The 27,037-nt window shown below is 46.5% G+C and overlaps 4 protein-coding genes across 8 annotated transcripts in view; 2 read left to right on the top strand and 2 right to left on the bottom strand.

The window, feature by feature from the left end:
• The window catches only part of LOC147999107 (uncharacterized), a 924,037-nt gene that overhangs the window by 768,345 nt on the left and 128,655 nt on the right, over positions 1–27,037 (top strand). The window lies entirely within an intron of this gene.
• The window catches only part of LOC147999110 (disks large homolog 5-like), a 260,765-nt gene that overhangs the window by 172,963 nt on the left and 60,765 nt on the right, over positions 1–27,037 (bottom strand). The gene's annotated exons all lie outside the window — the stretch shown is intronic.
• On the top strand, positions 50–4,033 carry LOC147999113 (uncharacterized). 2 transcript variants are annotated; one of them, XM_087596135.1, is made up of 6 exons: positions 50–206; positions 1,238–1,397; positions 1,898–2,009; positions 2,642–2,808; positions 3,527–3,632; positions 3,757–4,033. In XM_087596135.1, the coding sequence occupies exons 3-5, from the start codon at positions 1,909–1,911 to the stop codon at positions 3,589–3,591; spliced, it is 333 nt and encodes a 110-aa protein (XP_087452261.1). In that variant the 5' UTR covers positions 50–206; positions 1,238–1,397; positions 1,898–1,908; the 3' UTR covers positions 3,592–3,632; positions 3,757–4,033. The 2 variants fall into 2 exon arrangements, with proteins under 2 accessions (XP_087452261.1, XP_087452260.1); XM_087596134.1 differs by having other exon boundaries at positions 1,866–2,009.
• Positions 21,725–26,041, bottom strand: LOC147999112 (disks large homolog 5-like). The gene is made up of 5 exons (XM_087596713.1): positions 25,901–26,041; positions 24,699–24,858; positions 23,354–23,497; positions 22,561–22,721; positions 21,725–22,216 (listed from the first exon to the last, which is right to left on the bottom strand). Exons 1-5 carry the CDS (start codon positions 25,980–25,982, stop codon positions 22,152–22,154), a joined length of 612 nt encoding a protein of 203 aa, XP_087452839.1. The 5' UTR covers positions 25,983–26,041; the 3' UTR covers positions 21,725–22,151.

Genomic DNA, 27,037 nt, shown 5'->3' with positions numbered 1-27,037 from the left:
CTGTGATGTCACCAGTGTTGTAGTGACAACCAGTGCCCTAGCTTCTCTCAGTCTGAGTCTGGCGGTTACAAGCTAAGACATGTTTTCCCGTCTTCGCAAGCTTTTTGGGAGGGGGAACGTCGATTCTGGAGAGACTAGAGTGAAGGAATCTGGCCTTTCATCTCAAAGTAATGATGGACAAAGACAGCACTTCTGGGGAATGTTCAGTAAGTTCTGGGCAGTGTATTTTGAGCTTCCTGCCAGGGTGGCTGCAGGCTTAAGCTGACCTTTCTAGCAATGGGCCACAGCAACTGGAGCATCTGAAAAGGAATTGAATTTCCACGAATATCACAATTCCCTAAAGTCAAGGATTTCAGAATTTTAGTTTCCCCATCCCCACTGGGAGGATATGGTAAGGCCAATGCTATTATACTGTGAACTTCTGGTCTTTACTTTTCAGTTCATTTGCTCTGTTACATTGATATAATAACACCATCAGTGGTCATGGAGGGTCCACCTTTTCTGAGTTTAGACAGGGCAGCAATGTATTTCACTATCATTGCTTCTTTAAATACAGTGGGTATCTGACAGTAGTAACAGGGAGAGATTGTGCTTCAGGCAATAATCTTATGTTCATAGACCTTCTCCGATTTCTTCTAACTGGCAGGGTCATCGTTTGCTTTATATATTAGAGGTTGTATGTTACAAAAATTTTTCTACAATACCAAAACTATTTGGAACGTGTAGACCAAGATTCAGCCTGTAACCTATTCGCACTTCTGGGGCATTTGGTATTTCACATAGGGACACTGATAAGTCTGTTGAACATATCCTCCCTGGAAATGCGTTTTAAATCCAAAGTTGTTGCTTTAGAGTATCAGGGTAGGACATCTGAGTGTCTCCAATCACTCAAGTTTTGTGGATGGTGAATTTATCATGAGTTCTGAAGCCACAGGGGTGAGGGTCCTGAAACCAAGCTGTACCCTGTTCAGCTGATAATAATCCTGGAGAAGCCATCTCCGTGGTACATGTAAGCACGTGATGTCCAGCATAGGGAACACCTGGCTGCTTACATCTCTTGGTCTCTATAGAGTAGTGCGAGAACTGAGATCCCCTGAGGAGGTCTGTTAAGCATAGACCAATCGCCTAGCAGTGACACTGGGTTCCAGGCTTGTTCTCCTGTTTAGGCCTCACTGTGGTCTATGTACACTCTATGCATTCTCCCCATGCAGGTTCACTTGTGTTCTTCTACCTACAGACGCTGGGATAGAAGCATCTTCCCATGGCACTGACCTAAGCAAGAATCAGGCCATGAAGGAAAAGGAGAGGCTGATTAAAGAGCTGCAGCTCATTACCGAGGAGAGAAATGACCTGAGAGATCGCCTGAGGTTTCTGACAGAGAGATCCATGAAGAACAGGTATGAATCACACCAAATGCTCTTGTTTCATTCCTGGGTCTGCAAGGTCACCTTTTTCTTATCCTGTTAAGGTTTTGGGTTCTAGAAAGCTGTGCCTCCCTAACCACCCTGTGCTAAACCTCACCTCCCATATAGTGGAGATTCAGAACCTTACCCTTCCTCAGGAGTGAGATTGAAAATGGACTCATCTGCTTCCACTTATTTAAAAGCAGAACTTGTGGTCTGAATGAAGAATTCAGGGATAAAGTCAGGGAGAGTGAGTTCCCAGTGTGCATTTGCAAAGCCCTTGACAGCTGGTGGCTTTGCAAGATTGTAATTGCAGTGAGTTTATGGTGAGTCTCTGTACTTGCTAGGCAGGGGACTGAGTGCTGGAAGATCCAGGCAGCAGCCTGGAGTAATATAGGACCCACCCTGAGTTCATATATTCCTAAATGCCGATGTTCATTGTATTCTATCATTTGGGGCCAGGCCACACTTCAGGCCAAATCCATATTATGAAGACCTGGAGAGAATGGAGGAGGCGGTCATGTCAATTCTGCACAACTTAGAGATGGAGAACAGTGAGGTCCATGAGAACAACCATAAGCTGAAGAAGGAGATTACCTTCTCTAGGTAAGTCCTGGTCAGAAAGGCTATCACTTGTGGAATGGCCATTTCTGACTTTCTTTGTTCTGGATTGGACGGTCTTCAGCTCTGGTTCTATCTCTTGTGCTATTTACCCATCAGTGTTCCAGGGTCATTAGGACTCAGTTTTCAGTTCCATAAAAGACTGTTACTCATCCCAGGATTGTCTAGGCATCTTCAGAAGGCTCTAGATAGAACAGTACTGATTGAAGTCAGCAGAAGGTTATTAGGCTGACCTGGACCTATGGTGTCACACCAGGTTTTATAAAATTCAGTGCGTGGACCACATGGTTAGCATGACCTTCTCTTGGTTCTACTGACCTCCTTTGAGGGTGTTGGCCCACTACTAATTATGTTGGCCCCATGCATTGGGCTTTCATGGATAGTTGTAGATCCATGTTCTTTCTCAGAGGTGTGGACACTAATTGGTGTCAGGCCAAGCAAACAATTTATTCTTCCCCGAATTAACTCTTTATGGTTTGTGCAGCAGCCTTATATGTATCAAGATGCATTTTATTAAGTCTTCATGGGTATCTGGGATCTGGTAGAGTTAGTGGGACTTGGGAGTAGGAATGGGAGGAAGGGCCAGCATGATCTTACTATGCAGACTGTATTTCCAGAAACCTGCTTAGCCAGCTCCTGATGGAGAACACATGTAGGAAGAAGTTGGTCCCCCTGAAGCAGGAGAGCAAGGAGGTACATCTTGATTGTGCACTGAACCAGAAATATTTGGTTGACTGCAACAAGAAAGATAAAGACCATCAACGGCCAGAACCAGCATTATCAGGTAGGGATGAGCAGATGTGTTAGCTTAACAATATCTGATAAAATTTGCCAATTTGATACATCTTTGCTTCTCTTACCACCTTTCTAATTTACACTCACAACCAGCCAACCACCTCATGTAATGGAATTGTTCATTGCTCTGCCTATGCACAAGTATTCTGGGAAGTTAACCACTTTTCAGAAACTGAATTATTGTGCAAGCATATTTTGCTGCTCTTTTTGAAGCTGCAGTCTAGAAATGGTGACAGATGAATAACATATCTAAAATTGCATATCCATGTGATAGATTGGATCCTATGTAGAGTTTTGAACAATTTCTTGGTTCTTGAACAATTGACACTCTGTGGTCATGTGACCTCTTGTGTAGGAAGCACCTTTGGGATAAGAACCAAGTGCAAATGTCAAATTAGTACTTGTCATTGGCTTTAACCTTGGTGACATATGGACATCTCCTTTCTTCCTGCAACCCGATGAGGTCTCTTCCCGTTGCCCTGTTCTTGGTTTGCACTGGTATAAGTCTGGGTCCCAGATTGGCAGCCCACATTACTGTGAGGCTTGCTGGAGATTTTGCCCTGCCCACAGAGTTAGCAACAATGATATCAGTTAAAAGGTCCATGTCGACTGTCCAATAGAACTGAGGTGGTAGAAGGCAGCATTCTGACAGCTGGCTTGCATTTCCCGACCAAATCAGTGTCTGAAAAACTGCCTTCCTCTCCCAGGTCTCAGAAAGTGCAAGAGAGCTGGAATTGGACACACCCCAGTAAGAGAGCTTCCTGAAGAATAAGTTGCTTTCTCAGGAGTCCCTGATGACCAACATCCTGAATGGTAACAACATTTTTTTGGATGAGTATTCATCCTCTGCGTTAATTTGTCATTTATTAGAGACCCTAAATTTATATACCATTAAGCCATCCTGACTGATTGAGGTCTTACTCACTTTCTTCTTCAGAAAACAGCACTTGAGAGACAACTTGGGGGACCGCCTTTCATTATTTGTGCTAGAGGAGAAACAGCAATACGTCTGTGCTTCTAAATGTTCGTTAAGAATATGCTGTTTAGAAATATTTTTGTTATGATTTTAATTGAAGTTTTCTTTTTGTTGTTTCATATTTATATGTTCTTGTTACTATTTTTACTTTCAAATATTTTTAAATATTTTTATTCATTTTAATCCTGTTTTGTTGTAAAAATGTATTTGTTATGAATAAAAATTGAATTCTATGTCTTGACTCTAAAGACTATCTTTCTTACTCAAGGGTTCTGTCCCTTCCTGTGGACCTAGAACTTACAGCTACAGATGGATCTCTGCATGTTCCATGGAGCCTGGGCTAATAAGTGAATTCAAAGTCACCAAGGTGTACCCAGTGTGACAGTGTCTTTTGTGTGGATAATGTGGCTGTGTCTCGGACACACACTTTATGATGTAATCACTGACACACTTTACCCAATTGTTAGGGTCCATGTGGTTCTTCTGAGAGAGCAGCAGATGCTCTACCCTGTGAGTCATCACCACAGCTCCTGCAGGTGGCTTTTGTTATTCCACATGAGGTGCTGTATTAGGTGGACAGGATCACCTCCAATTAAATAGAGAGATCTCAGGAGATGTGTGTTCACAGGGAACTTACTGAGGCGTGCGTGCTCAACGTGTTAGGTTGTCAGGCATCCCTACAGAGCTCTGGTGTTCCCACTGCTCATTGTGTGTCAGGATCATCCTCCAGCATCACTTAGTTTTCATATTAGAGCAGATCTTTCACCTATTATCAGTGATGACCATATGTATTCTGCACATCTGATAAAATACAGAATAGAAACTAGCTTCTTGTAGGCCAGATTGGCATAATCAGTTTTTTGATTGTTAGCAAGAAAATTATTTTAATCTAAGCAGTTTAGGAAGGAACCTCCAGAGCATCCATAGTGAGTGTAGCTTGCAGCTGTGAACACAGGTTTCTTTTGGAGAGCAGGCCTGTGCAAGCCCAACCTAGGTGGGACAGTTCAAGCTACCCTTTTTCCATGGCCAATCTGGGATCGTATTGAGAATGTATTTTTTCCAGGTGACTGATTTCCAATTTGTGGAATTGATCTAACTTGCTGAGAGTGGAGGTGACTCAGAGAGTTAAAGTACAGAAGGACCAATGCAGTATGTCCACAAAAGCTTGCTGTCACCCCAGGGCTTTTAAAAGCTCAGCAGCTAGAGAAGCAATGTAGTATTTGGTTACTCTCATGCTTAGGTCTAGTCATTCATTAAAAGCTGACCATGACACAAAAAGTGTCATCTGTGTCACAATACAAACTAGTTGTAACTAGATTCACCCCACACTATCACATCACCACCATATTTGAGGTTCTCAGTTACTATCTAAGAACCTGGAAGAGGCCTGGGTCTTGCTACACAAACTCATAATTTATGTCTTCATGACACTGTGTGCTTTGTTCTGTTGATGCTACCATTGGCATACAATACCTTGGATACTTTGTGCTGACATCTGTGACCTAAGACAATAGTTCATGTCATCCTAACCTGAATAAACTGTCCTTAGAGTACAGTGTAGTGGGAGGGGCCTTCTTTTCCTATGAGATACCAAAACATTTCCAGTCTTCAGTCAAGTCTGTCAGCCATTGTCCAGTGCCTGTCTTGAGATGTCCACCTTTTCAGCTGAGAGTCTTCATCCAGGCAGCTCTGTAATTCTGTAGAAGATTAATAGGGTTCCAGCCCTATTATTTAATTCACTGTGACTGTACTTGCCGAACATGCTCAAAGCCCTGTGATCCACCCTAGCCCTCTGTGCTTTAGAGAAAGAAAATAAAGAACCACATTGCACTTGAAGTTTCTCCTCCAACAAAAGGAGAGCCTGCATAGGGCCTTTAAGTAACTCTAAGCCCCAGCTTCCCCACAACTCCCTCCATCAATTCCATGATTGGTGTGTTTTCAGTACTACTCACTTTCTTCTGTGTGCAAAGAATGTGCACCATGTCAGTAAAGGGTGTGTGTGTGTGTGTGTGTGTGTGTGTGTGTGTTTGGTCGCTAGTGAAAACTGTCGAGATACATGAAGACTCATGCTACTACTGTCCCATGGTACCTTGCAGGGAACCCTGAAATGGTGTGCTACTTTAATACAGTCTAAACCGGGTGTGCATGGTTTCTGTAAGGTCACCACTACAGAGAGCAGGAAAAGCTTCAGTAGTCACATGGATGAGATCAATCAGTGTTAGTCATGCCCTTCCAGCGTGGTAGACTGCAGGTTGTCTGTCCCCATCACTTTGCTCTCTTGTGCCCAAACAATGCCAAGGTCAGGGCCGTTGAGCCGTGAGGCAGAGGCTTACCACCCTCAGTTCTGCCTACGACCCCTAAGACTGTCTCTTTCGGGTGTGTGTGTGCTGGACACTCATGGATCCTGAGATCTCTGCAGCTGAGGTGAAACAGTACCGGAGCCATTGCAATGTGGGCACACATTTGGTTGTGGAGCTGGGCCACTCTTTGACATTTGGTGAGTGGAGAGACAACTGGTGGCTGAGCCTTTGGTGAACCGGATGGCCCCTGGCCACATCAGCAGTCAGCAGTATCAAAGCTGAGCAACCAGTATTTTATGTTCCATTTTGTCATCGCTGGTCAGTGTTCTGATGCCACAGCACATGGCTGGTCTCAATCTCCCCATGTGGCCACAATCCCTAATTGATATTGCCTCCACTTCCCAAGTGCCACTGGGATTTCTGTAGAACCCCTAAGGCAGCAGCAAGCAGGAGCTCCTGGCTATTCCCTCCCTGCTCTCTGCATCTGCATGTCGTTCTGTGTACATATGGCTATGTCCTCATATACTCTTGATGCCATGATACCTTAATAAACACTTGAATCATGCCCTGATGGCCAGTTTTCAACTGCTACCTGACACAATCTATAATCGCCTGGGAAATGAGGGACAGTCTGGATCAGACTGGCCTTTGAGCATGACTATGCGTGACTGTCTTCGTTGCTGTGGGAGATGCCAGGCAGCCTCTTTTCTGATCCTAGAGTCCCTATACCCAGCCACTTGTCCCCTCTACAGCCAGACCCTACTTCTGCTCCTAGGCACTGTCTTGGACTTCCTTCCCTCAGGTGGCTTCTCTCCTTTGGCTGCTACAGAAACCTGTTATGAGGACAGGAACAGGGAGTTAAGAGTTCAAAGCCATCTTCCCTTTGATGTTCTTTCTCAGAGGTCAGTGGGACACTTAAAGAGTTTTGTGTATACATTTTATTAAGCAAGGGACAATCATGCATCAGGCACAGGAAACTAACAGCACATCTACAGGACCTCCTTCAACACCTGGGCATCTCTTCTGGCCTGTGCTTCTGTGTGCTGAAACCTGGGGACCAACTTCCTGTGGGGTTTCCCAGGATGACTGTGCACATTACTACACTGACGTAAATCCTCAAAACTCACAAACAGCAACAGGACTGACCGCCACAGGAACGGTTCTCCATCAACAGATACCACAGACCAGCAAGCAGAAGCATGGGCAGGTGGTGCTGTGGTTCACACACTTCTCTTTCCTCACTAGGGCAGGTGACCCACTGAAGAAAACAAGGAGGCAGCAGGATGGAAGAGGAAAACTACAACCCAGTCCTTGCATTAAACACCCAAGCACATTTAGACTAGATGAGAGAAGTTTGCCAAGAATGAGGGCCACTTTGGACATCCATCATCAATAGCCCTGGCTGTCTAGGCCAGCATCAGATCCAGCCGTCTCCAGGCAGGTGTCCGCCAGGCCCTCAAGGGCACTAAGAGCATTAACCATGAAAAATAGAACAAGATCTCTGCCTCTTGCCTGCCTGACAGCCAAGCATGTGTATGCCCTGGCTATGCTCACGCTGGGACCCCTGCTAGATATTAAGATATAGAGACCTGATAGTTGATTAGGACCCTGTTCGAAAAGGAAGATACAGGATATTTCCCTCTGGCATCCATATGTGCATGCATGGTTGTACAAGCTGGTAGAATCTCTCTCTCTCCCTCTCTCTCTCTCTCTCTCTCTGTCTCTCTCTCTGTCTCTGTCTGTCTCTCTCTCTCTCACAGTCTCTCTCTCTCTCTCTCTCTCTCTCTCTCTCTCTCTCTCTCTCTCTTTCTCTTTCTCAAAGTTTTGAATCACAGCAGAAGAATCTCTGGGACTCTAAGCCTGAGCAACCTCATCTGTGAGCCACAGCTTCTGTGTGAGAGCTCCTTTGTGTGAGAGGCATAGGGTGACTGAGGAAGGTTGCTGGTGTCCATCCCTGGCCTGCATGTGCATGCATACAGACACATGGATACATGCACACGCTGAGTTCCCCTCATCCAATCCTGAAATCTGAAAACACTGAATTTCAAATCCAGGCGTTCTCCTAACCTACACCTTCCCTCAGGAATTGGAGATGAGGCCTTGCAGGAATCCTCAACCAGTGAGACTGGCCCAGACCTTCTGAGATCCATTCTGCCCCAGGAGAACACAGCAGGTGTTATCAGGACAACACAGAAACTCAAGACTCCAGCCTGATGCAGGGACCGCCTGCTGGGTTAGGAGAAGACTCAGCATCAGGTTCCTGAATGAAAACATCACCTCTGAACACACAGGGTCGATGTGGCTATGCCTTCAAGGCATCTTCAGCAGCAGCTTAAATGGACTAGGGATGACTATGGGAATCTGCCTGCAGGGTGATGTGGGAATCCTTTTGCTAAGGCTTGATCGCTAGATGTTGCCACAGAAACCCTTGAACTCTTCTTGGAGTACAGTCCAGGCAGAGGCTGAACACAAAACATTCTGATTATGAACTGAGTTTAACAGATAATCCGGAACCTGAAGGCCACAGGTCCAAAGGTCTGCACTGCAGGGGTGAGGCATCACTGCAGGGATGACCACACAGTGCAGGGGTGAGGAGTCACTGCAGGAATGACCACACACTGCAGGGGTGAGGTGTCACTGCGCGGATGACCACACACTGCAGGGGTGAGGCATCACTGCAGGAATGACCACACACTGCAGGGGTGAGGAGTCACTGCAGGGATGACCACACACTGCAGGGGTGAGGAGTCACTGCAGGGATGACCACACACTGCAGGGGTGAGGCGTCACTGCAGGGATGACCACACACTGCAGGGGTGAGGAGTCACTGCAGGGATGACCACACACTGCAGGGGTGAGTTGTCACTGCGCGGATGACCACACACTGCAGGGGTGAGGTGTCACTGCAGGGATGACCACACACTGCAGGGGTGAGGCATCACTGCAGGGATGACCACACACTGCAGGGGTGAGGAGTCACTGCGGGGATGACCACACACTGCAGGGGTGAGTTGTCACTGCAGGGATGACCACACACTGCAGGCGTGAGGAGTCACTGCGGGGATGACCACACACTGCAGGGGTGAGGTGTCACTGCGGGGATGACCACACTGCAGGGGTGAGGTGTCTCTGCAGGGATGACCAGGAAGTTGACTGAGCTCCTCAGGGCTCTCCCTGTCCTGAATGTGCTTCCCTTCTAGGTGAGCACTGCAGCTTTCAGGGTGCTGAAGGCCTGTGTGGGCAGCAGTAGAAACTGCTAGCCTTGTTATTCACAGCTGAAACTATCACACAGGGCATTCCAGAAGTGAACACCACCAAAGTGGGGCCTTTCACAGCATTCTGGGTAGGATGGCACAAAGCCCCATGACAATTTCGCCTGTGATCCATACCAAATGTCTGCTGTCACTGCCTGTCTCTTAGGAGCCACCTGGATGATTCAGGGGATGGTCCTGAAGAAAAGGCTTGGCAAAATTGAGGTCTCCAAAGCCAGAGCAGCAGTGAGGAGGTGCAGGGGCCGTAGACCATGGAGACTGATATATGCTGATGTTAGACTACCCAGACTCATCCCTGTGTCCAAGTCTGGATGTCACAGAGGCACCTGGCAAAGGTCCCAACAGTTTCCTTCAGGATTCAGCTGTCTCCCTACTTGCCCTCCACCTAACCCACTTCCTGTGGTTCTGGGAGTCAAGGACTTCATCACCTTTTTCGTTTTCTTGTCATATTGCAGGTACTGTGACTCGACCACTCTTCCTCCTGCAGGAGACACATCGTTTGTCACAGAACAGGACTGCTGCACCAGGAAGACCCATAGCATAACCAGGACGCTACAATGAAAACATGACTGGCCCTTCATGCTGAATGACAGGAAAAGCACCCAGCCTTCTCTTTGTTGCAGACTGGATTCCTCAGCCTTCCTGTTATGAACAGGGCATTAGTACCCTTCACAGGATACTTAGTGTTTATAAGACATTTATAGAATTCATCTTGTATATAAGGCCATTGGGCTAGGAGCCAGCATCAAGGCATCAAGTAGGAGGAAATACAGAAACATTCTAGGAAGGGACAGCCAGTGGCCAGTGGGATGGCTCAGTGATTGAGGACCAGAGTTCAGATCCCAGCACATGGATGTTCACAGTCATCTGCAGAATCAGATCTAGGGGGTCCCATGACGTCCCCAGCTCCCAAGCAGCTACATGTGTGCGTCTTAGACACTTCTCACTCACCGTGAAACAACCTAAGCCACAAAACATCCCACACCTTCTTGGATGGGCCCATCTCTGGGGGAGTCTTGTGTGTTCTGGGCTTCAACTCTAGGAAAACTTGGCCTTGTTTTATAGGATGTCTTATTCCTTATTTCAGCAGAGAGAAAAAAAATCCAGTCCTGGAACCCTAGAGGACACTGCCATGATGTCACTGCTGTGCTGGCATAGGCTTAGAGATATCTCCATGATCCATCCGAGTCACCTAGAGCTCAGGGAATGATGGAAAAGTCCATGTGAGATCGCCCAGCGCTTGCAACCATGAGAAAGCTTGGAAAACACAGGGCACATGTGGTGTTTGATCCTGGGACAGTTCAACCCTCTTGAGCCTGCAGCTAAGACAAACAGTTACACTGGCCTGAGTGCACAGGCCAGATCTCAGAACCTGTTTGCCAACCATGGAACACTCTGGATCCCTCCTCACAGCTGGACCTTGATCTGCTACACCTCATCCACCCAAGCTTCTCAAGCAATGAAGCTACCAGGTTAATATAACAACTAACTGAAGGCAGCAAGAGCCTTCAGCCGCCCTGTGGCAGTAAGGTCAGTCCATAGGTCTCCTGTCCCTGCACCCTCAGTACCTGTGAGAGCCATGGCCACCTATTCCCTTCTGAGGTGAGAACAATTATACACACAACCTTGCTTTCAACAAATCCTGCCTTGGCCACTGGTGGGACCCTCATGAGATGCAGCAATCTGATGCAGGCCTCCTCAGACACTTTGGCTTCCTTTCTGGCTGCTGGAGCTTGGGCCCTCTGGCCTGGCCTAATGTAGGATCAGCAACATCCAACTCTGTTGGGCCTCAGCCATCCCACATTGGGGGCCCTGCTTCACTCCTAGGTGCATCCGTTTCCCACATCTCTCCAGTCTCTCCCTCATCCCTAATTCCCCTAGCCTCTCAGGCCCAGCCCTTCAGTCTCTGATGGAGACTGTCCTGGAAGGACAGGAGCCACTCCCCTGAGATACTCTCCCACCCCATGCTGCTGGACTCATCTCTACAGGAACAGCCTGCTGCTCCCCTGCCCCTGCAACCCACTTCCTAGCTCTGCTTCACACAAACACTCTAAGATCTCTACACTGGATTCCTGTTCTATTTTGCTCCCTCTCTGTCCTCCAGAAGTTCTGCTGCTCTCTCTCACCACAGCAGGACCCACCAAGACACTGCTCCTGACCCCAGCAGCCACCAGCAGCCCAGGTCATGGGGCTACTAACAGCTTTGGCCCAGGACTCAGGGCTCCTTCCTTCTTCAGTATCGAGTCCAGGCTGAGACCATCTGGCCTGCTGCTGGGTCCCTGAAACCCTCAGTCTCACAGCCTCTGGGCACTCTGAGCCCTAGTCCTTATGGCTAACAAGTAGCTGCCCAGTCAAGCAACATGGGCCTCACTGGCTTCCTGGTGTGCCATGATGCTTTCCCTGCATGGCCGGGGATGACTGCATGCTAGGATTATGTCTGGAACTAGACCTGCAGGTAACACCTGATGGGTTGGCCAGGCTGTCCTCCTACTCCTGTTCTCAGGAGATTCTCCTGACTAAGCCTCCCAAGTGCTGGGATGAGAAGTATGTGCCACCATGCCAGCTAGGGGTCTTCAGGTGTGATGAAAGACTGGGATCTGTGGCCCTGGTTACTTCCAAGAGTGGGGACACCAGTGTTCTGAGCATTCTGTCATCTGGGACTTATATTCCATGTACTTCACACGAACACTCTGAGACTTCTGCACTGGTTACCTGTTCTCTTTGAAACCTGTCTTCAGGTATCTGACAGTGGGAGTCTCCATGAAGTTTTTGTCACCCTGAGGATGTGGCTATATTAATAAGCTCAGGCAGCATGCAAACACAGCAGAGGTTACAAACAAGACTACCAGGCTGGGGCCACTTAGTGATAGAGTGCTCCTTTGGCATGGTGAGGGCCCAAGTTCTCTTGCAACCAACATCTGCTGGGGATGTAGCTCAGTGATTAGGCACTTGCCTAGCGTATGTGAGGTCCCGGGCTCCATCCCTAGGACTAAACCCTCATCCCCTACCCTGAACTCACCAGGTCCAGGCATCACTGTCAATCCTGAGGGCTTGAGTTTGATCCTTAGGCCCTCTCTGATACAAAAAGAGAAAAAAACTCCCTTGATTTGTGTTTGACCCCCACATGTGTCATGCCCGCCCCACTTCGAGTGTACAATTAAGGAAAGCATGAGTAAGTGGTTGAGAGGCACACACTGCCCTTGCAGGAGACCCCAGTTTGCTTCTCAGCACAAACTGCATGTGACTCAGCAGGTCTCAGTGTGGAACTGGATATGTGACCCTGTGCTATAGCACTGTCCAGAGTGGTAAATGCAGCTTCTGAAGAGGAATGCAGGCCTGGCCTCCAGACCTCCACCTTCAAGTCCTGTCTGGAGAGCCTGATGCCCTGGCAAAAGAGACTCCTTCTCTCCAGAGGAGCACTGCACTCAAATGACACCTCAGTGATGAAAACTATCTGTCCCCAAAGGCATGCCACTGAGCAGAGATAGCCTCAGTCATGCACCTCTGCCCATCCCCAGTTCCTCATGTCAATAACTCAACCTTTCATGAACTAGATGGTAATGCTTGAGGTAGGATGATCAGTAGTTTACTGGCCAGTCTGGGCTGTATGAGATGCTCTCCCTGAAATCAGAGTCAGCAAGAAATTCAGCATGAAAGCTCTTTGTAAACAAGCTCAATGACCCAGTTCAGAGCCTGGGACCCCGCACAGTAGGATAAAGTGACTCCCATGGCTTTTCCTCCACCTTCAACACTCATGCTTTGGCATGCACACCCCTACAAGGAGATCAATACACATGGAATAAAAAATTAAACAGAAACATTAATGAAGACAATGCAGATAATGTTTTAAAGGATCCCGGGAACCCTCACTTAGCACTTTCCTTTCCTTTGTCTTGGGAACAGCACCTGCACCAGAGACTGGAGACTTCCTGCAAGAGAGAGAGGAGAGATGCACTGTTCATTCAGCTAGAGAGCTGTGCAAAGACCAGAGCCACCCTCCTTTTTCTGACAGTGGGAGCTGGGCCCAAGTGTGGGCTGCTCCTACTAGAGGCACCACAAGAAGAGGACCACCTTCCTCAAACCTTCCTGGAAGTCAGAGCACTGGCTATGGATGTCCCTCAGTCCTCAGAGGACTCTCTTTCAGCGATGGCTCAGAGCCTGTTAGGACAGAGAGGGACCAGAGCTTCCCCCCAAAGCAAGATCCCTGTCTTATCTGACAGGTATGAGGGCTTAGGGATGGGACAGAGGATGTGACAAGGTTACATGTAGCACAGGGCTAGGTTAGTAAGGCAATCAAAGAGGAAAGAATCCTGGAACATTCCTCATCTGTTCTTTGTGCTATGTTCGTAGGGATGAGGGGCAGTGTGGGTAGAGGACTAGGACACAGCACAGCCTTCTCTGCACATGGTTAGCTTTCTAGGCTGCCTGGTCACTGTGACCAGCAAATTTTCAACTGTGTCATTCTACTACCAAGGCTGACACAACTGGTGCACCATGTAGCAATAGGACTTTACTGACTTAGCGACATTTGGAATCACACAATGATCATGTGTCACAGAAGAGTTTTTTTTTTTTAAGAAAAGGATTTTAAAAAACTAATTATTTTGTCCATCTGAGTACGCTGTCCCTGTTTTCAGACACAACAGTAAAGGGTAGTATATGAGAGTAGAAATGGTTATGAGACACAATGTGTGGTTGCTGGGGATTGAACTCAGATCCTCTGGAAGAGCAGTCAGTGGTCTTAACCACTGAGCCATCCCTCCAGCCCCAGTATACTGTATTTTCAATGTTGTTTGTTTTTATTTCCTTTTTCACCTATGTCTGTATGGCGTTTCTGTGAGTACAGGTGTGTGTGTGCCTGTGTAAAGGTCAGAGACAAACTGAGCACAGGTCCTCACCTACCTCTCATCCATGGCTGTGATTGCTAGGCTAGCCATTCCCCCTAATCCTAGAGACTGTCCACTTTAGGTTCATATTTCCCAGTAGGAAGGGCAGGATGACAGACACTACTGCATCCAGGTTTACGTGGCTTCTAGGGACCTAAACTGTTGTTGGGCTTGTTCAGCATGAAAATAAATCCCATTTCACAGCCCTGGCTGGGCCAGGCAGCGCACAGGTCTTTGCTGCTCTTGCAGAAGACTTGGGTTCAGTCTCCAGCACCCGGGTCAGGTGGCTCACAACCAACTGAGACTCCAGGTCCAGGGACTTCCAACCTCTTTCTGGATAAACCTACATGGCAAAAGCAGGGCTGGGAGCTGGAGGTTTCTGGTGTTGGCTTCTCCCTGCTGCAGGGGGCAAATCATGGGCATGTGAAACATATAACCCTGTAATTCTACAAAGTCAGAAGCTCCTGAGGTCCCTCATGGTGCCCTAGAGCCTGTCCACCACTCATGGAGGCTTCAGGAACATGGCTTTTTCCTGACCTGTGTGCACTGTGCATCCTCACTCTCTACCCCCTGCTTTTCGGGGTTGGAAGTCTCAGGTGTAGGAGGCGCCTACCATAGGCCTCTTCTCTCAGCATTTCAGCATTTTACCCACTTGACCTTCACCAAGCATCTTTGCTCTACACAGTTACCTCAGCCTGTGACCCTCATCCTCCAGACTCTTGTGAAGCAAACACCCATGGGTGTGCAGCTCTCATAGTTAGCCAGGCTAAAGGGGAAGGCAGCAAATCCTTCATGAACTCTACAGCTCCTAAGGCCTAGGAAAATGTCTATACCGGGGCTAAACTCATGCTGACCTGTAAGACTACATTTTTCCTTTAAACAGAAGGATGTGTGGTGGTGTGGCACAGGCCTTTGATCCTAACACTTGGGAGGCAGAGGCAGACAGATTTCTGAATTCCAGGCCAGCTTCCTCTACAGAGCTAATTCCAGGTCAGCTACACAAAAAACAACACTGTCTCCAAGAGTAAATCAAAAAGAGAAAGAAAGAAAGAAAGAAAGAAAGAAAGAAAGAAAGAAAGAAAGAAAGGAAGGAAGGAAGGAAGAAAGAAAGAAAGAAAGATAGATAGAAAGAAAGGAAGGAAGGAAGGATTCATATTTTGTATACAATGAGATGCCTGCCTGTCTATACCTGAACCACCATGTTAACTATAACTCTTGTCACATCTGTATTAATTCAAATACTGAAGGCCAAATGGTTAAATCTTAATGACTATACAATTGGGGGGTGGTGCTGAAGAGATGGTTGGTTTAGTGGCTAAGAGCAGAAGACCAAGGTTCAGTTCCCAGTGTCCACATGGTGGCTCCTATTAACCTGTAATTGCAATTCTAGGGAATCAGTCTGGACTTCACGGGCACCACACATACCACATGGTGCACAAGCATTTATTAGGTGAAGCACTCAGGCCCATAAAAATAAGTAAATAAAATATATGGTTAACAGACACTGTGATTCAGGAAGTTCTTAGTGACTTTGGTTATCATTTCTCTCTCCCAGAGACCTGTCTTCCTCATGCTCAGCCTCCCTGGCTTCTAGGACATTTCCTAGCTCTGTGGAGCATGAAGTACTCAACACCATAAGCCAAGCATTGCAAAGCCATCTGCACCTTCACTGCTACACCTTCTTTATGGCTGTGTCTAAAGGGAGAGACTTGGAATCCCACAGATGCAAGGACAAACCTGTTGGGCTATATGAGCCCAGCCACCCAATAGTCAGATCTACTCCTGTCCTTGGCTATGGCATGAGGCTCTTAAGACAAATTAATCTGAAGGATCTCAACAGCTATGCTGTTAGACCTCTCATTGCTCTGCCCAACCTACAAGCTCCTTTACTGGCTCAAATTCACACCTGAACTCCTCTCCTGCCTCAGCCACCATCAGCTCTTCTACTCCTCTCCACCTGTGCTCTGAAGAATCCACACTAAGGTGGACGTTAACCTCTTGTGGACCTCCAGATGTATGCTTGTGATTACTCTTCACTGGCTGTTTTGTATAGGTAGGCGGGTTCTTCTACTCTCATGCAGAACACTGCTCACACATTTTGGAACTTACAACACCCTCTTGATTGAGAATCCTGACTAATGACTGACTGAACCTTCCATGCCTGAAGTCACCCTCTGTCTCCCAGTCCAAGATGAGAATCCCCACCCTAACCCCATAGTGTCCAGTTTCATCTAAGAAGCTAGGCTCTGTACTACCCAATATCATTTGGATCTTGGCCTCTAATTCTCTGTTAAATCGTTCCTCTCTTCTTTAAAACAAATTCATTTTGTTGTTTGTTTTTTGAGACAGGGTTTCTCTGTTTGGCCCTGGCTATTCTGACATGCTCTCTGTAGATCAGACTTGTCAGGAAGCCAGATATCTGCCTGCCTCGGCCTCTTAAGCACTGGGATTACTGGATTGTGCCAGCATGTTTAATTAAAAATTAATTAGTGGCAGTGCATGTTGGCACATGCCTTTAATTCCGTCCGTTGGGAGGCAGAGGCATTGTGAGTTCCAGGACAGCCAGGGCTATAAATTAACACCTTGTCTCAAAGAAAACAAGCCAAAAATGAAACAAAAATGTTGCAATATGGTCTTAGGAATGTAACTGAGTCTGTTCTTGAACTCTGAATCCTCCCACTTTCACTCAGGTGCTAATCAGCAGGCTTCTGTCTTGACTTTCACTGAGCACTCAGGGCTGCCAGGACTGTTACCTCTCCCAGTGTAACTCCTGACTCTGTCATCCCCATCATCACAAAACTCCTGCTAAGAATTAAGGAAACCTGAATTCTAAGGAACAGTCGGAGCTCCAGTATTTCCAAAGCTCACTCTAACACAGATGGATCCTATGCTGCAGTAAAATGGTCACAGCTGGAGGTCTTAATTCCAGGACTTGGGACAGAGGGGTTGGAGGATCTTGAATTCAAGGTTATTTTTCTGTTACATTGTTGCTCAAAGCGAGTTGGGCTGCTACAAGATACCCTGTCTCAAAACTATACCAAACACACCTAAAATGAAACAGAGGAGTTTGAGTGGGCACAGATGGGAAAGCTCGGCACTTTATGGCTAAGCCACCTGCTGCCAGCACCAAAGTCCATGCACAGCCCCAATTCTGAGCTGTGTCTGGGACCCCACTTAGGAGCACGCACCAAAGTAGCTCAGATCCAGGGCTTTTGGTCTAAGAGGAATTCAGGCAGTCACACTTTGGATGCCAGTTCTCCAGCTCAACTGCCTGTCAGCCCAGGATCTGGTCTTAGTCATGGCTTGGCATCCCTAAATTCCTCCCAGCTGTGCTCTGAACTCACCCTGTGCCCCGTTCTGATGAATCTGCCATTCTCCATGGGAGTAGCCTCAAGAAGTCCCTCACATCTGAAGCACCACTCTGAGTGCACTAAATACTGCAGGGGAGGGGCGTGGCCAGCAGAGCACCCACCCCTTTCAGCTGTAGAACATTTAGCTCTAGAGTGAGCACTGCTGTGCATTGTGGAACTTAAGCAGTATCCCAGTCTTGGCCTGGGAAGAGCCATTGACACCCACACTTTCTGGGGTGACATTGTCTCCTGAGGATAGAGTCAGGTCAGGAGCAGCAACTGATGTTCACGAGAGACAAACTTTCTTCACCACCTGCCCATGCTGGCCCTAGGATCTGGGCTTTTTGGGTGACATGAGTGCTGAGCCCCCCAGGTAGATGGGTTTTCAGGGGTCAGGTGGTTATTGTCACCAAAGGTATCCACAAGGATAAGTCATACTGTACTAATTCCCATATTAGATCCCTTCTCACGGGTCACAGAGGCCGTGCTGGGTCCTAAATGTGGACCCAGGTTCCTGCGCACTTTTGAGGAGACTGGTCAGGGCGCAGGCTTCAGGACATTTTATTTGAATTATTTTGGGGGATTTTATTTTTACTGTTGGGGACAAACCTAGGGCTGCCATGTGCTGGGAAAAGGCTCTGCCACAGCTGTAGATCATCCCTAATTATAAACTCTTAATTCTCCCAATCCTGGAACTTTCTAGGTCCCTCACATGATGCAACCTTTGGGGGATTCCTCACATAGAATCATGGGGTGGATTGCATCCCAAAGAGAGACAGTGGGAAATGTTCCCCAGTATCTCCCTGTGGCTGTGGTGATGAGAGTGCTGACCAGTAGATGGCAAGGCCCATGTGAAACCCTTTTGTTTTCTACTTGAGTGGAATCTTCACCATGCCTTTTTTTTTTTTTCTTGAAACACAGGTTGCCCTGGAACTTACAGTCTTCCATCACCCTGACTCAGTTTCCCATGACTAGGATCACTGACTTAAATTACTATGCCCATCTTTCTTTTTTTGTATTTATAAATCTTCTAAAAGCCAGAAGGATCTAGCATTTAAAATTTTGCGGTCCAAGGCATTTCCAACAGGGGATTCTTGACCTAGGAGTATCCAGACCAGTTTTTATTGTGTGGGTACTTCATTCCCATAACAGCTTATGCTTGACAAAGAGTTCCAAGGTGTGATGTCACTGGGCATCAGGCGGTGTCCCAAATAGCAGCACTGACTCAGGTTGTAACTTAGGCTGGAGAAACTTACTAGGACCCTGGTAATCCTAGCACCCTGGAGCCTCACATGTCCTTAGTCTGATCTATCGATGAATCAACTGCTCTTGAGGGTGGATTGGAATTCTAGTCACTGTGAGGCAGGAGCATTAGTATCCTACAGCCACTCTGGGCTCCATAGGAAGACCCTGTTTCAATAGTAAAAGGGGTCACCTGTGAGTTCTTACTGTCTTCCCTGAGGCCTTCCTGCTGGAGTTAGAATAGCTGTCTCACCAAGTTGAAGTAGAGGGCAGAATGTTGGTGCCTTCTATAATGAGGACGAGTGACAGATAGTCTATGGAAATTCTAGAAAGATCTACAGGTATTTATGTCCTGTGCATGGGAATTGCTGGCTTCCCTGTGTCCTTTGCCTTTAATTTGCAGTCCATGGGGCACCTGGGAATGTCCCAAAACCAGGCTGCACACAGGGCTTGTCCCATGATTCTCACTTGCACCCAGTGCCTGCCTGATTGTCATAAGTCTGACAGAGCCACTGTATGCTCTCCTGACACCTGCAGAGAGCACTATATGGGACCCTACTATCCCGACATTGCCCATCAGTGTCTACAATGTCCCTATATGGCACTGAGATGGTCTAAGCTGCTTCCCGCCTATATGCTGCATCAGAATCTGACCATTCCTAATTTACTCCTCTCACACCCACACTAGAAGCCCTGTACCCACACTAGCCCCAGCTGGCCTGTTGCCTACTAACATCTCATGGACTCTGCCCCAATCCCCTGCCCTGCCCTGCCCTGCCCTGCTCCAATGCACTGCCCCAATGCCCTGCCCTGCCCCGCCCCAATGCCCTGCCCAATGCCCTGCCCTGCCCTGCCCCAATGCCCTGCTGTGCCCTGCCCCAAACCCCTGCCCTGCCCCAAACCCCTGCCCTGCCCCAATACCGTGCCCCAGTGCTCTGCCCTCCCCTGCCCTGCCACATTCCCCTGCCCTACCCTGCCCTGCCCCAATCCCTTGCCCTGCCCTGCCCTGTCCTCACTCAGCTGACATTGTGGACATCTCAAGACAGTCAGTGGACAATGGCTGACACACTTGTCTGAAGACTGGAAATGTTTCTCGATCTTGGAGAGGAAAGAAGGACCCTCCACCTACACTTTCCTCTAAGGAAGTTTATTCAGGTGAGGGATGACAGGGACTGTTTTGTCTCATGTCACACATGTCAGTAGAAAATATCCTAGGTATTGGATGGCGCTGTTAGCATTAACAGAACAAAGCCCATAGTGTTGGGAAGGATAATACATTATGAGTAGTATTAGAAAACCCCAAGCCTCTTCCAGGTCCTAAGAGGGCAAAAAATAGCACCAAACATAGCATTAATGTGATAGGTTGGTTAAATCTAGTTACTAGGTTCTAGTGTGATACCTATGACCCCTTTTGTGTCATGGTCAGCTTATAATGACTAGAGGACCTAAGCTTGAGAGTCACCAATGCCTCTCCCTTGCTTCTCCAGCTGCTGAGCATTGAAAAGCCCTAATGAGACAGCATCTGTTTGCAGACATACTGGATTATTCTTCTTCACTTTATCGCTCTGAGTCACCTCCACTCTCAGTAAGTCAGTTTAATTCCATAAATTGGAAATGAGTCCCGTGGAACATATACTTTCTCAATACAATCACAGATTTCCATGTAAAAGGTGAAACATGAACTGTCCCACCTAAGCTCTGGGCTTGCACAGACGTGCTATGCAAAAGAAACATGTGGTCACAGCTGCAGTCTGCATTCACTATGGATGCTCTTGAGGTCCTCCCTGACCTGCATAGATTAAGATAATTATCTTGCTTTCTATCAAAAGAATTCATTATGCCAAGTTGGCCTGTAGAAGGAGGCTAGTCTCTTCAGTATTTTATCAGATGTGCTTAATGTATATAATCATCGATAGTAAGTGAAAGATCTGTTTGGAATTGAAACTGAGTGATGCTGGAGGATGATCCTGAATGCACAATGAGCAGTGGAGGCACCAGAGCCCGGTGTGGATGCCTAGCAGGCTACCACATTGAGCAGGCACCGCTCAACCACCTGTATATACACATCTCCTGAGATCTCTCTCCTTAATGGGAGATGATGGCGTCCATCTAGTATAGCACATGCCCTGAAAGGACAAAAGCTACCTACAGGAGCTGTGGTGATGACTCCCAGGTTAGAGCATCTGCTGCTCTCTCAGAAGAACCACATGGTCCCTAACAATCATCTACAATGGGGAATGCTATTCCCTCTTTTGGATCATGAGGGAAATGCACTGAGGAGTGCATACATACATACATACATACATTTGAAAAAAAAAGATCCATTGAGTTAAATGATAAAAATAAATATAATCAGCAACAATAAAAAACACAGCATATGAATGATCAAGTGAAACAGCACCTATAAAAACCTATTTCCCAAAATGACGTTAATGGTCATTATCTTTGTGGTTTAATACTAATGCTGTATTGTAAGAAAAACTGAGGCACATGGTTCTCAATTAGGATTATTCTATATTCCTTTGTGAAAGTTGTCATTTTTTCTGCAGCTCTACAGGCATGAGTGTGTGTTACTCAATATCTGGTGCACACAGTCAATAAGGAATGTGTGTTGTAGACTGATATAGTTAGGATGAGAAGAATACATGACAGCATGGATACAGTATGTCAGTGATTACATCATAAAGTGTGTGTCCATAAAAAAAGTCACATTATCCACACAAAAGACACTATCACCCTGTGTACCCCTTGGTGGCTTTGAATTCCCTATTTACCCATGCTGCCTGGTCCATGCAAAGATCCATATCCAGCTGTCAGTTCTAAGTCTACAGGAGGGGAAAGGACCCTTGAATAAGATGGTCTTAAGAGTCAAGAGTTTCAAATCAATTTTTATTCATAAGGAGTACAATTTACAAGAAACAGGAATAAAATGAATACCTAAAATGGTATAAAATGAAAAACAGTAACAAGAATATATAACTATGAAATAACAAAAAGAAAACTTCAATGAAAATCATAACCAAAAACATTTCTTAACAGCATTTTCTTAATGAACATTTAGAAACACAGTTGTAGTGCTGTTTCTCCTCTAGGACGTGAGATGTCAAGGCAGTCCCCTCAGTTGTCTCTCAAATGGTGTTGTCGGTATGAGAGAGGAGAAAGACCTCAACCAGACAGGCTGGCATACGGATACATAAATGTAGGGTCTCTATACATTGAGGAAATTATCTGAGAAGAAGAATATTCACCCACAAAAAGTCTTTGACTGTGAGGATTGTCGTCACAGGGATCTCCTGAGAGAGAAACTCATTCTTCAGGGGGCTGTCTTCCTGGGATCCGTCCTATTCCATGTCTCCTGCAGTTCCTGAGACCTGGGAGAAGAAGGCAGCTATTAAGACACGGATGTGGTGGGGACACGCATACCAGCTGTCAAGTTGCTGCCTTCAGTCATGTGATATGTTATTCCTCTGTCACCATTTCTGGATTGCAGTTTCAAAAAGGGCAGAGAAGTATAATTGCCCATAATTCAGTTTCTGAAGAGTGGTTAACATCCCAGAATACTTGTGCATAGACAGAGCAATGAATAACTCTATCACATGAGGTGGGTGACTGACTGGGTGTGGGGAGATTAGAAAGGTGATAGGGGAAGCAAAGATGTATCCAATAGGCAAATGGTATCAGACATTGTTAATCTGACTCAGCTGCTTGTTCCTACCACATTTTGCTGGGTCTAGGTTGCTGGTCTTCTCCTGTTCGTCTTCATCATTCGGGTTCAACTCAAACAAATATCGCTGTAACTCCTTGCACTCCTGCTTCAATGTGACCAACTTCTTCTTCATACATGCCTGGTCCATCAGGAGCCGGCTGTGCAGGTTGCTGGAAACACACTCTGCATAGTAAGATCCTGAAGCCTCTTCCTCCCATTCCAACTGCCAAATCCCACAAACTCCACCAGGACCCAGATTCCCATAAAGACTTCGTAGAATACATCTCCATACATGTAAGGCTGCTGCACAAACAGCAAACGGCCAATCCAGGGAAGAATAAATTGTTTCTGTGACCCAAGCACCAATAAGAGTCCATGTCTCTCCAAAAGAACAAGGGATCTACAACTATCCATGAAAGCCCAATGCATCGGGGCAACATCAAATAGTAGGCAGTAAACAACCACAAGAGGACAGTAGAACCAAGGGAGGTCATGCTAACCATGTGGTCCACACATTCAGCTTTGTTAAACCTGGTATGACCCCAGAGGCCCAGGTCGGCCTAATAACACTCTGATGCCTGAATCAGTATAGATCTATCCAGAGCCTTCTAAAGATGCATAGACACTGTGCTGAGAAGTCACAGTCTCTTATGGAACTGAAACTGAGTCCAAAAGACCCACGGCACAGTGATATTTAAACAGCAGAAGACATGGACCCAGAGCTGCAGGCTCTCCATTCCAGAACAAAGAGAGGCAGCAATGGATATTCCACAAGTGATGGGCCCTTCTGACCAGTACTTACCGATAGAAGTTAATCTCCTTCTTGAGCTCCTGAAATTTCTCACGATGTTCAATGTTCTTTGTGTCTAAGTTGTGCAGTAATGACATGACCTGTTTCTCCTTTATCTTCAAGTTTTCATAAAATGGATTTGGCCTGAAGTACGGGCTGGCCCCAGGAAGATAGAACCCAATGAACATCGAGGTTTAGGATTATATGAACTCAGGCTGCGTCCTGTACTACCCCAGCCCTGGAAGGACACTTTCTGAATTCTACATATTTGGATCTTCTTCAGCTTCAGAAACTTGGAATTGTGTGCCCAGGATAACAGAAGCTAAGCACCCAGATAAAGGGTTCCCTGGCTCACTTTTTTCAATCAGGAGGGCTGGATCTGCATTTAAACCTGTTAATGCTGTCAAGAGCCTAGGCCACAGAGCTTACCCAAACACACACACACACACACACACACACACACACACACACACACACACACACATCCAGAAACCTCTGATTTCATTTTTCCTGTTTTGACAAGTGGAATGCTACAAGCCGAATAACTAATATTCTAGAGGCAGACAGTACACATAATTCTGGAGATGAGACCAGATATTGCCACAAACTTATAATCTGCCCAAGGCATACAAATGTATAGACAAATGTGACCACACAGGCAAAGAACTGTGCTGTTGAAAGTGGGGCTTCCAAAATAAAGCACTCACACCTCCATGAAACTATTATACAGGTAAATCCTGAGGTCAAAAAACAGACCCCTAAATTCCAAGGGTGGAGGGACACGGAAACATATAAAAGTTGTGCATATGCATGCAGACCTGTGCACACACAGACACACAAACTGGGACACACCCACAAGAAAAGGAAAGTAAACAGACTCAGAGAATGAGAAAGAGAGACAAATATGGAAAGAGCACAATGAGAATCAGTAGAAATGTATGCACCATTACTGTCTCGGAATTTAAGGCACAGAGACAAGAAGGAACAGGCCTGAGCCTCAGGACTTCTAGTTAAGCATTGATATGAACACTGTGGGACCTGTCACCTAAGGGTGCTGCCATGAGATGATAGCATTCAGTCACCTTCCTAGCAAGTACAAACACTCTCCACAAACTCACAGCACCTAGAACCTTGCAAAGCTACCACCTGTCAAGGGCTTTCCAATTGTACACTGGGAACTCATGCCCAAGTGACTTTATCCCTGAAATCTTCACTCAGATTGCAAGTTCAGATTTTCAACAGGTGGAATCAGAGGGTCCATTTCCAAACTCACTCCTCAGTAAGGGTCAGGTTCTGCATCTCCGCTCTATGGGAGATGAGGTTTAGAACAAGGTCGTTTGTTTGGAGCAATGCATACCTCTTGCTCATGGATCCACCTGTCACATAAAGGAGGCGATCTGTCAGCTCATTTCTCTCCTTGGTAGTTAGCTCCAGTTCTCTATTCAGCCTCTCCTCTTCCTCATTGGCCCGCACCTTGTTTTGGACATTTTCAGGGGATGACGTCTGTCTGCAGGCCTCTGTAAGTAGAAGAATACAAGTGAACCCGCATGGGGCGAATGCATAGAGCATACACAGACCACAGTGTCGCCCAAACAGGAGAACATGCTTGGAAGCCAGTGTCACTTCAAGGAGTTTGGTCTATGTGTAAGAGGCATCCTAAGTGGATCACAGTTCCCCCACTACTATATAGAGACCAAGAGATGTGAGCAGCCAGGTGTTCCCTATGCCCAACCACACAGGCTTACAAGTACCAGAAAGATGCCTTCTCCAGGATTATTATCAGGTACGCAGGCTACAACCTGGTTTCAGAAGTCAGATCATCAATTCAGCATCCACAATGACTTGATTGATCAGGGATACTCAGATATCCTACACTGTTACTCTAGTCCAATAACTTTGCATTAAAAAGTCATATAGGGGGAGGACATGGTCAACAGACTTATTAATTCCCCCTACAGAAATGACAAATGCCCCAGAAGTGCCAATAGGTTACAAGCTCTTTCTCTACCTGCTCCGTATAGTTGGCTACTGTAGAAAAATATCTGCCACACAGAACCTCTAATATATGAAGGTAAGATTGGCCCCGTCAGCCAGAGGTAGTCAAAGGAGTTCTAAGAATATAAGGTCATGGCCAGGAGCACAGTTCTCTCCCTCTTACTACTGTCAGATAGTCACTGAATTTAAAGAAGCAATGAAAGTGAAGTACATTGATGCCCTGTTTAATTCAGAAAAGTTATACCCTCCATGACTACTTATGGTGTTATTATATCAATTTAACATACCGAATGCACTGTAAAAGTAAAGACTAGAAGTTCACCCAATAATAGCATAGGCATTGCCATATCCTCCATGTGGTTATGGAGAACTAATGATGTGAAAACCTTGACTTTCAGGAATTGTGATAATCATGGAATTCAGTATCTGTGGAGATGTTCCAGTGGTTGTGGCCCATTACTAAAAAGGCCAGCGGAAGACCCCCACACACACCCCTGACAGGAAGCTCAACATACACTGCCCAGAACTTACTCCACATTCCCCATGTCCTGTGTCCATCATTACCTTTAGGTTTCGTTTGCTTCACTCTAGACTCTTCTCTATCAACATCAACTCTCCCAAAGCGCCTGAGAAGATGGGCAAACATGTCTGTGGATATATCCTTTGGACACTAAGAGAAAAAGTAGGGAATTGGTTGTCACAACGGTACTGGTGACATCACAGGGATTCCAAGGTCTCTCTAGGAGACAATAGAATATCCACGAAGGGACGGCTGATGTCACGGAGAACAGACTTTGCCTCCCTGCTAATGTTCTCCCTGTACTGAGCAAAAGCTGATGGACCCTTTTCAGGGGACTTCCCTGTGGCATAGCCACTGAGCACCACATGCTTCCAAAGCCAAATTTGGCTCTAGGCTTGATTGGAAAAACCTAAGTCATTGCTATGTTTCTAAATGAGTGCTTCCTCCCCAATCCCTGCACAGAAATGTTTCATCCTACCTCAAATTCTCCTCAGTCAGCAATGTTACCCATTAAAGATTACTGAGAAATCACACCAGTTCCTATAAGTAGCCAAAGAGGTCTCCTGTCTCATCATGTGCAGGTGCATGAAATCACACCCAGAAATAGCCTGTAGGGTAGGTTGCAATGTGGGTGTGTGTTATAGGTACAACCTGAAGCTTTGTGCTTAACATTTGACAGTTGCCACCAGATTCCTTAGGAGAAAGAATTGCATTCATTATGGTCCTGGCAACATTGTGGTGATCTGTTAGCAGAGGAAACTGAAATATTGGATCCACCAGTGAATGCACCCTCAGGCTGAGTGTGGGGCTCTCCTCTTTGCACTTAAGTTACCAAAGTAGAATTGCTTACAGTCCTCTCTAAGCTATAACGTGTGATTTCATTTGAAAAATAAAATAGTCAGCAGATGTGGGGGGGGGGGTGCAGCCAAAGGAGTAGGACAAGCCTAGAGACATAACTCAGTGGACAGAGTAAGAAACAAGCATCTTTACTCCTGTTTCATGGATTACCCCACAAAACTCAAACGCATCTATCCTACTAAAAAAAAAAATACAGTTATTTTATTGAATGCATACACTAATACTGTTTACAGTATTAGTAGCAAAGCTCAGATTTTGGGGGCAGATCCATGACTTGAACTATCTTCCTGACAACATATAAAGCAATAAATAAATAAATAAAT

The sequence above is a fragment of the Rattus norvegicus genome, chromosome 19 (genome assembly GCF_021556685.1).
Source record: "Rattus norvegicus strain SHRSP/BbbUtx chromosome 19, alternate assembly SHRSP_T2T, whole genome shotgun sequence".
Lineage (NCBI taxonomy): Eukaryota > Metazoa > Chordata > Mammalia > Rodentia > Muridae > Rattus > Rattus norvegicus.
The sequence above is the reverse complement of the archived record's forward strand: the minus strand, read 5'-3'. Positions and strand labels throughout refer to the sequence as shown.

Coding starts and splice junctions, on each gene's coding strand:
- LOC147999112 (XM_087596713.1), bottom strand. CDS start 25,982: ATGTTTGCCCATCTTCTCAGGCGCTTTGGGAGAGTTGATGTTGATAGA. Junction 24,859..25,900: donor GAAGCAAACGAAACCTAAAG/GTAATGATGGAC, acceptor TTCTACTTACAG/AGGCCTGCAGACAGACGTCA. Junction 23,498..24,698: donor GGTGGATCCATGAGCAAGAG/GTATGCATTGCT, acceptor TCCTGGGGCCAG/CCCGTACTTCAGGCCAAATC.
- LOC147999113 (XM_087596134.1), top strand. CDS start 80: ATGTTTTCCCGTCTTCGCAAGCTTTTTGGGAGGGGGAACGTCGATTCT. Junction 2,010..2,641: donor AAGGAGATTACCTTCTCTAG/GTAAGTCCTGGT, acceptor CTGTATTTCCAG/AAACCTGCTTAGCCAGCTCC. Junction 2,809..3,526: donor GCCAGAACCAGCATTATCAG/GTAGGGATGAGC, acceptor TTCCTCTCCCAG/GTCTCAGAAAGTGCAAGAGA.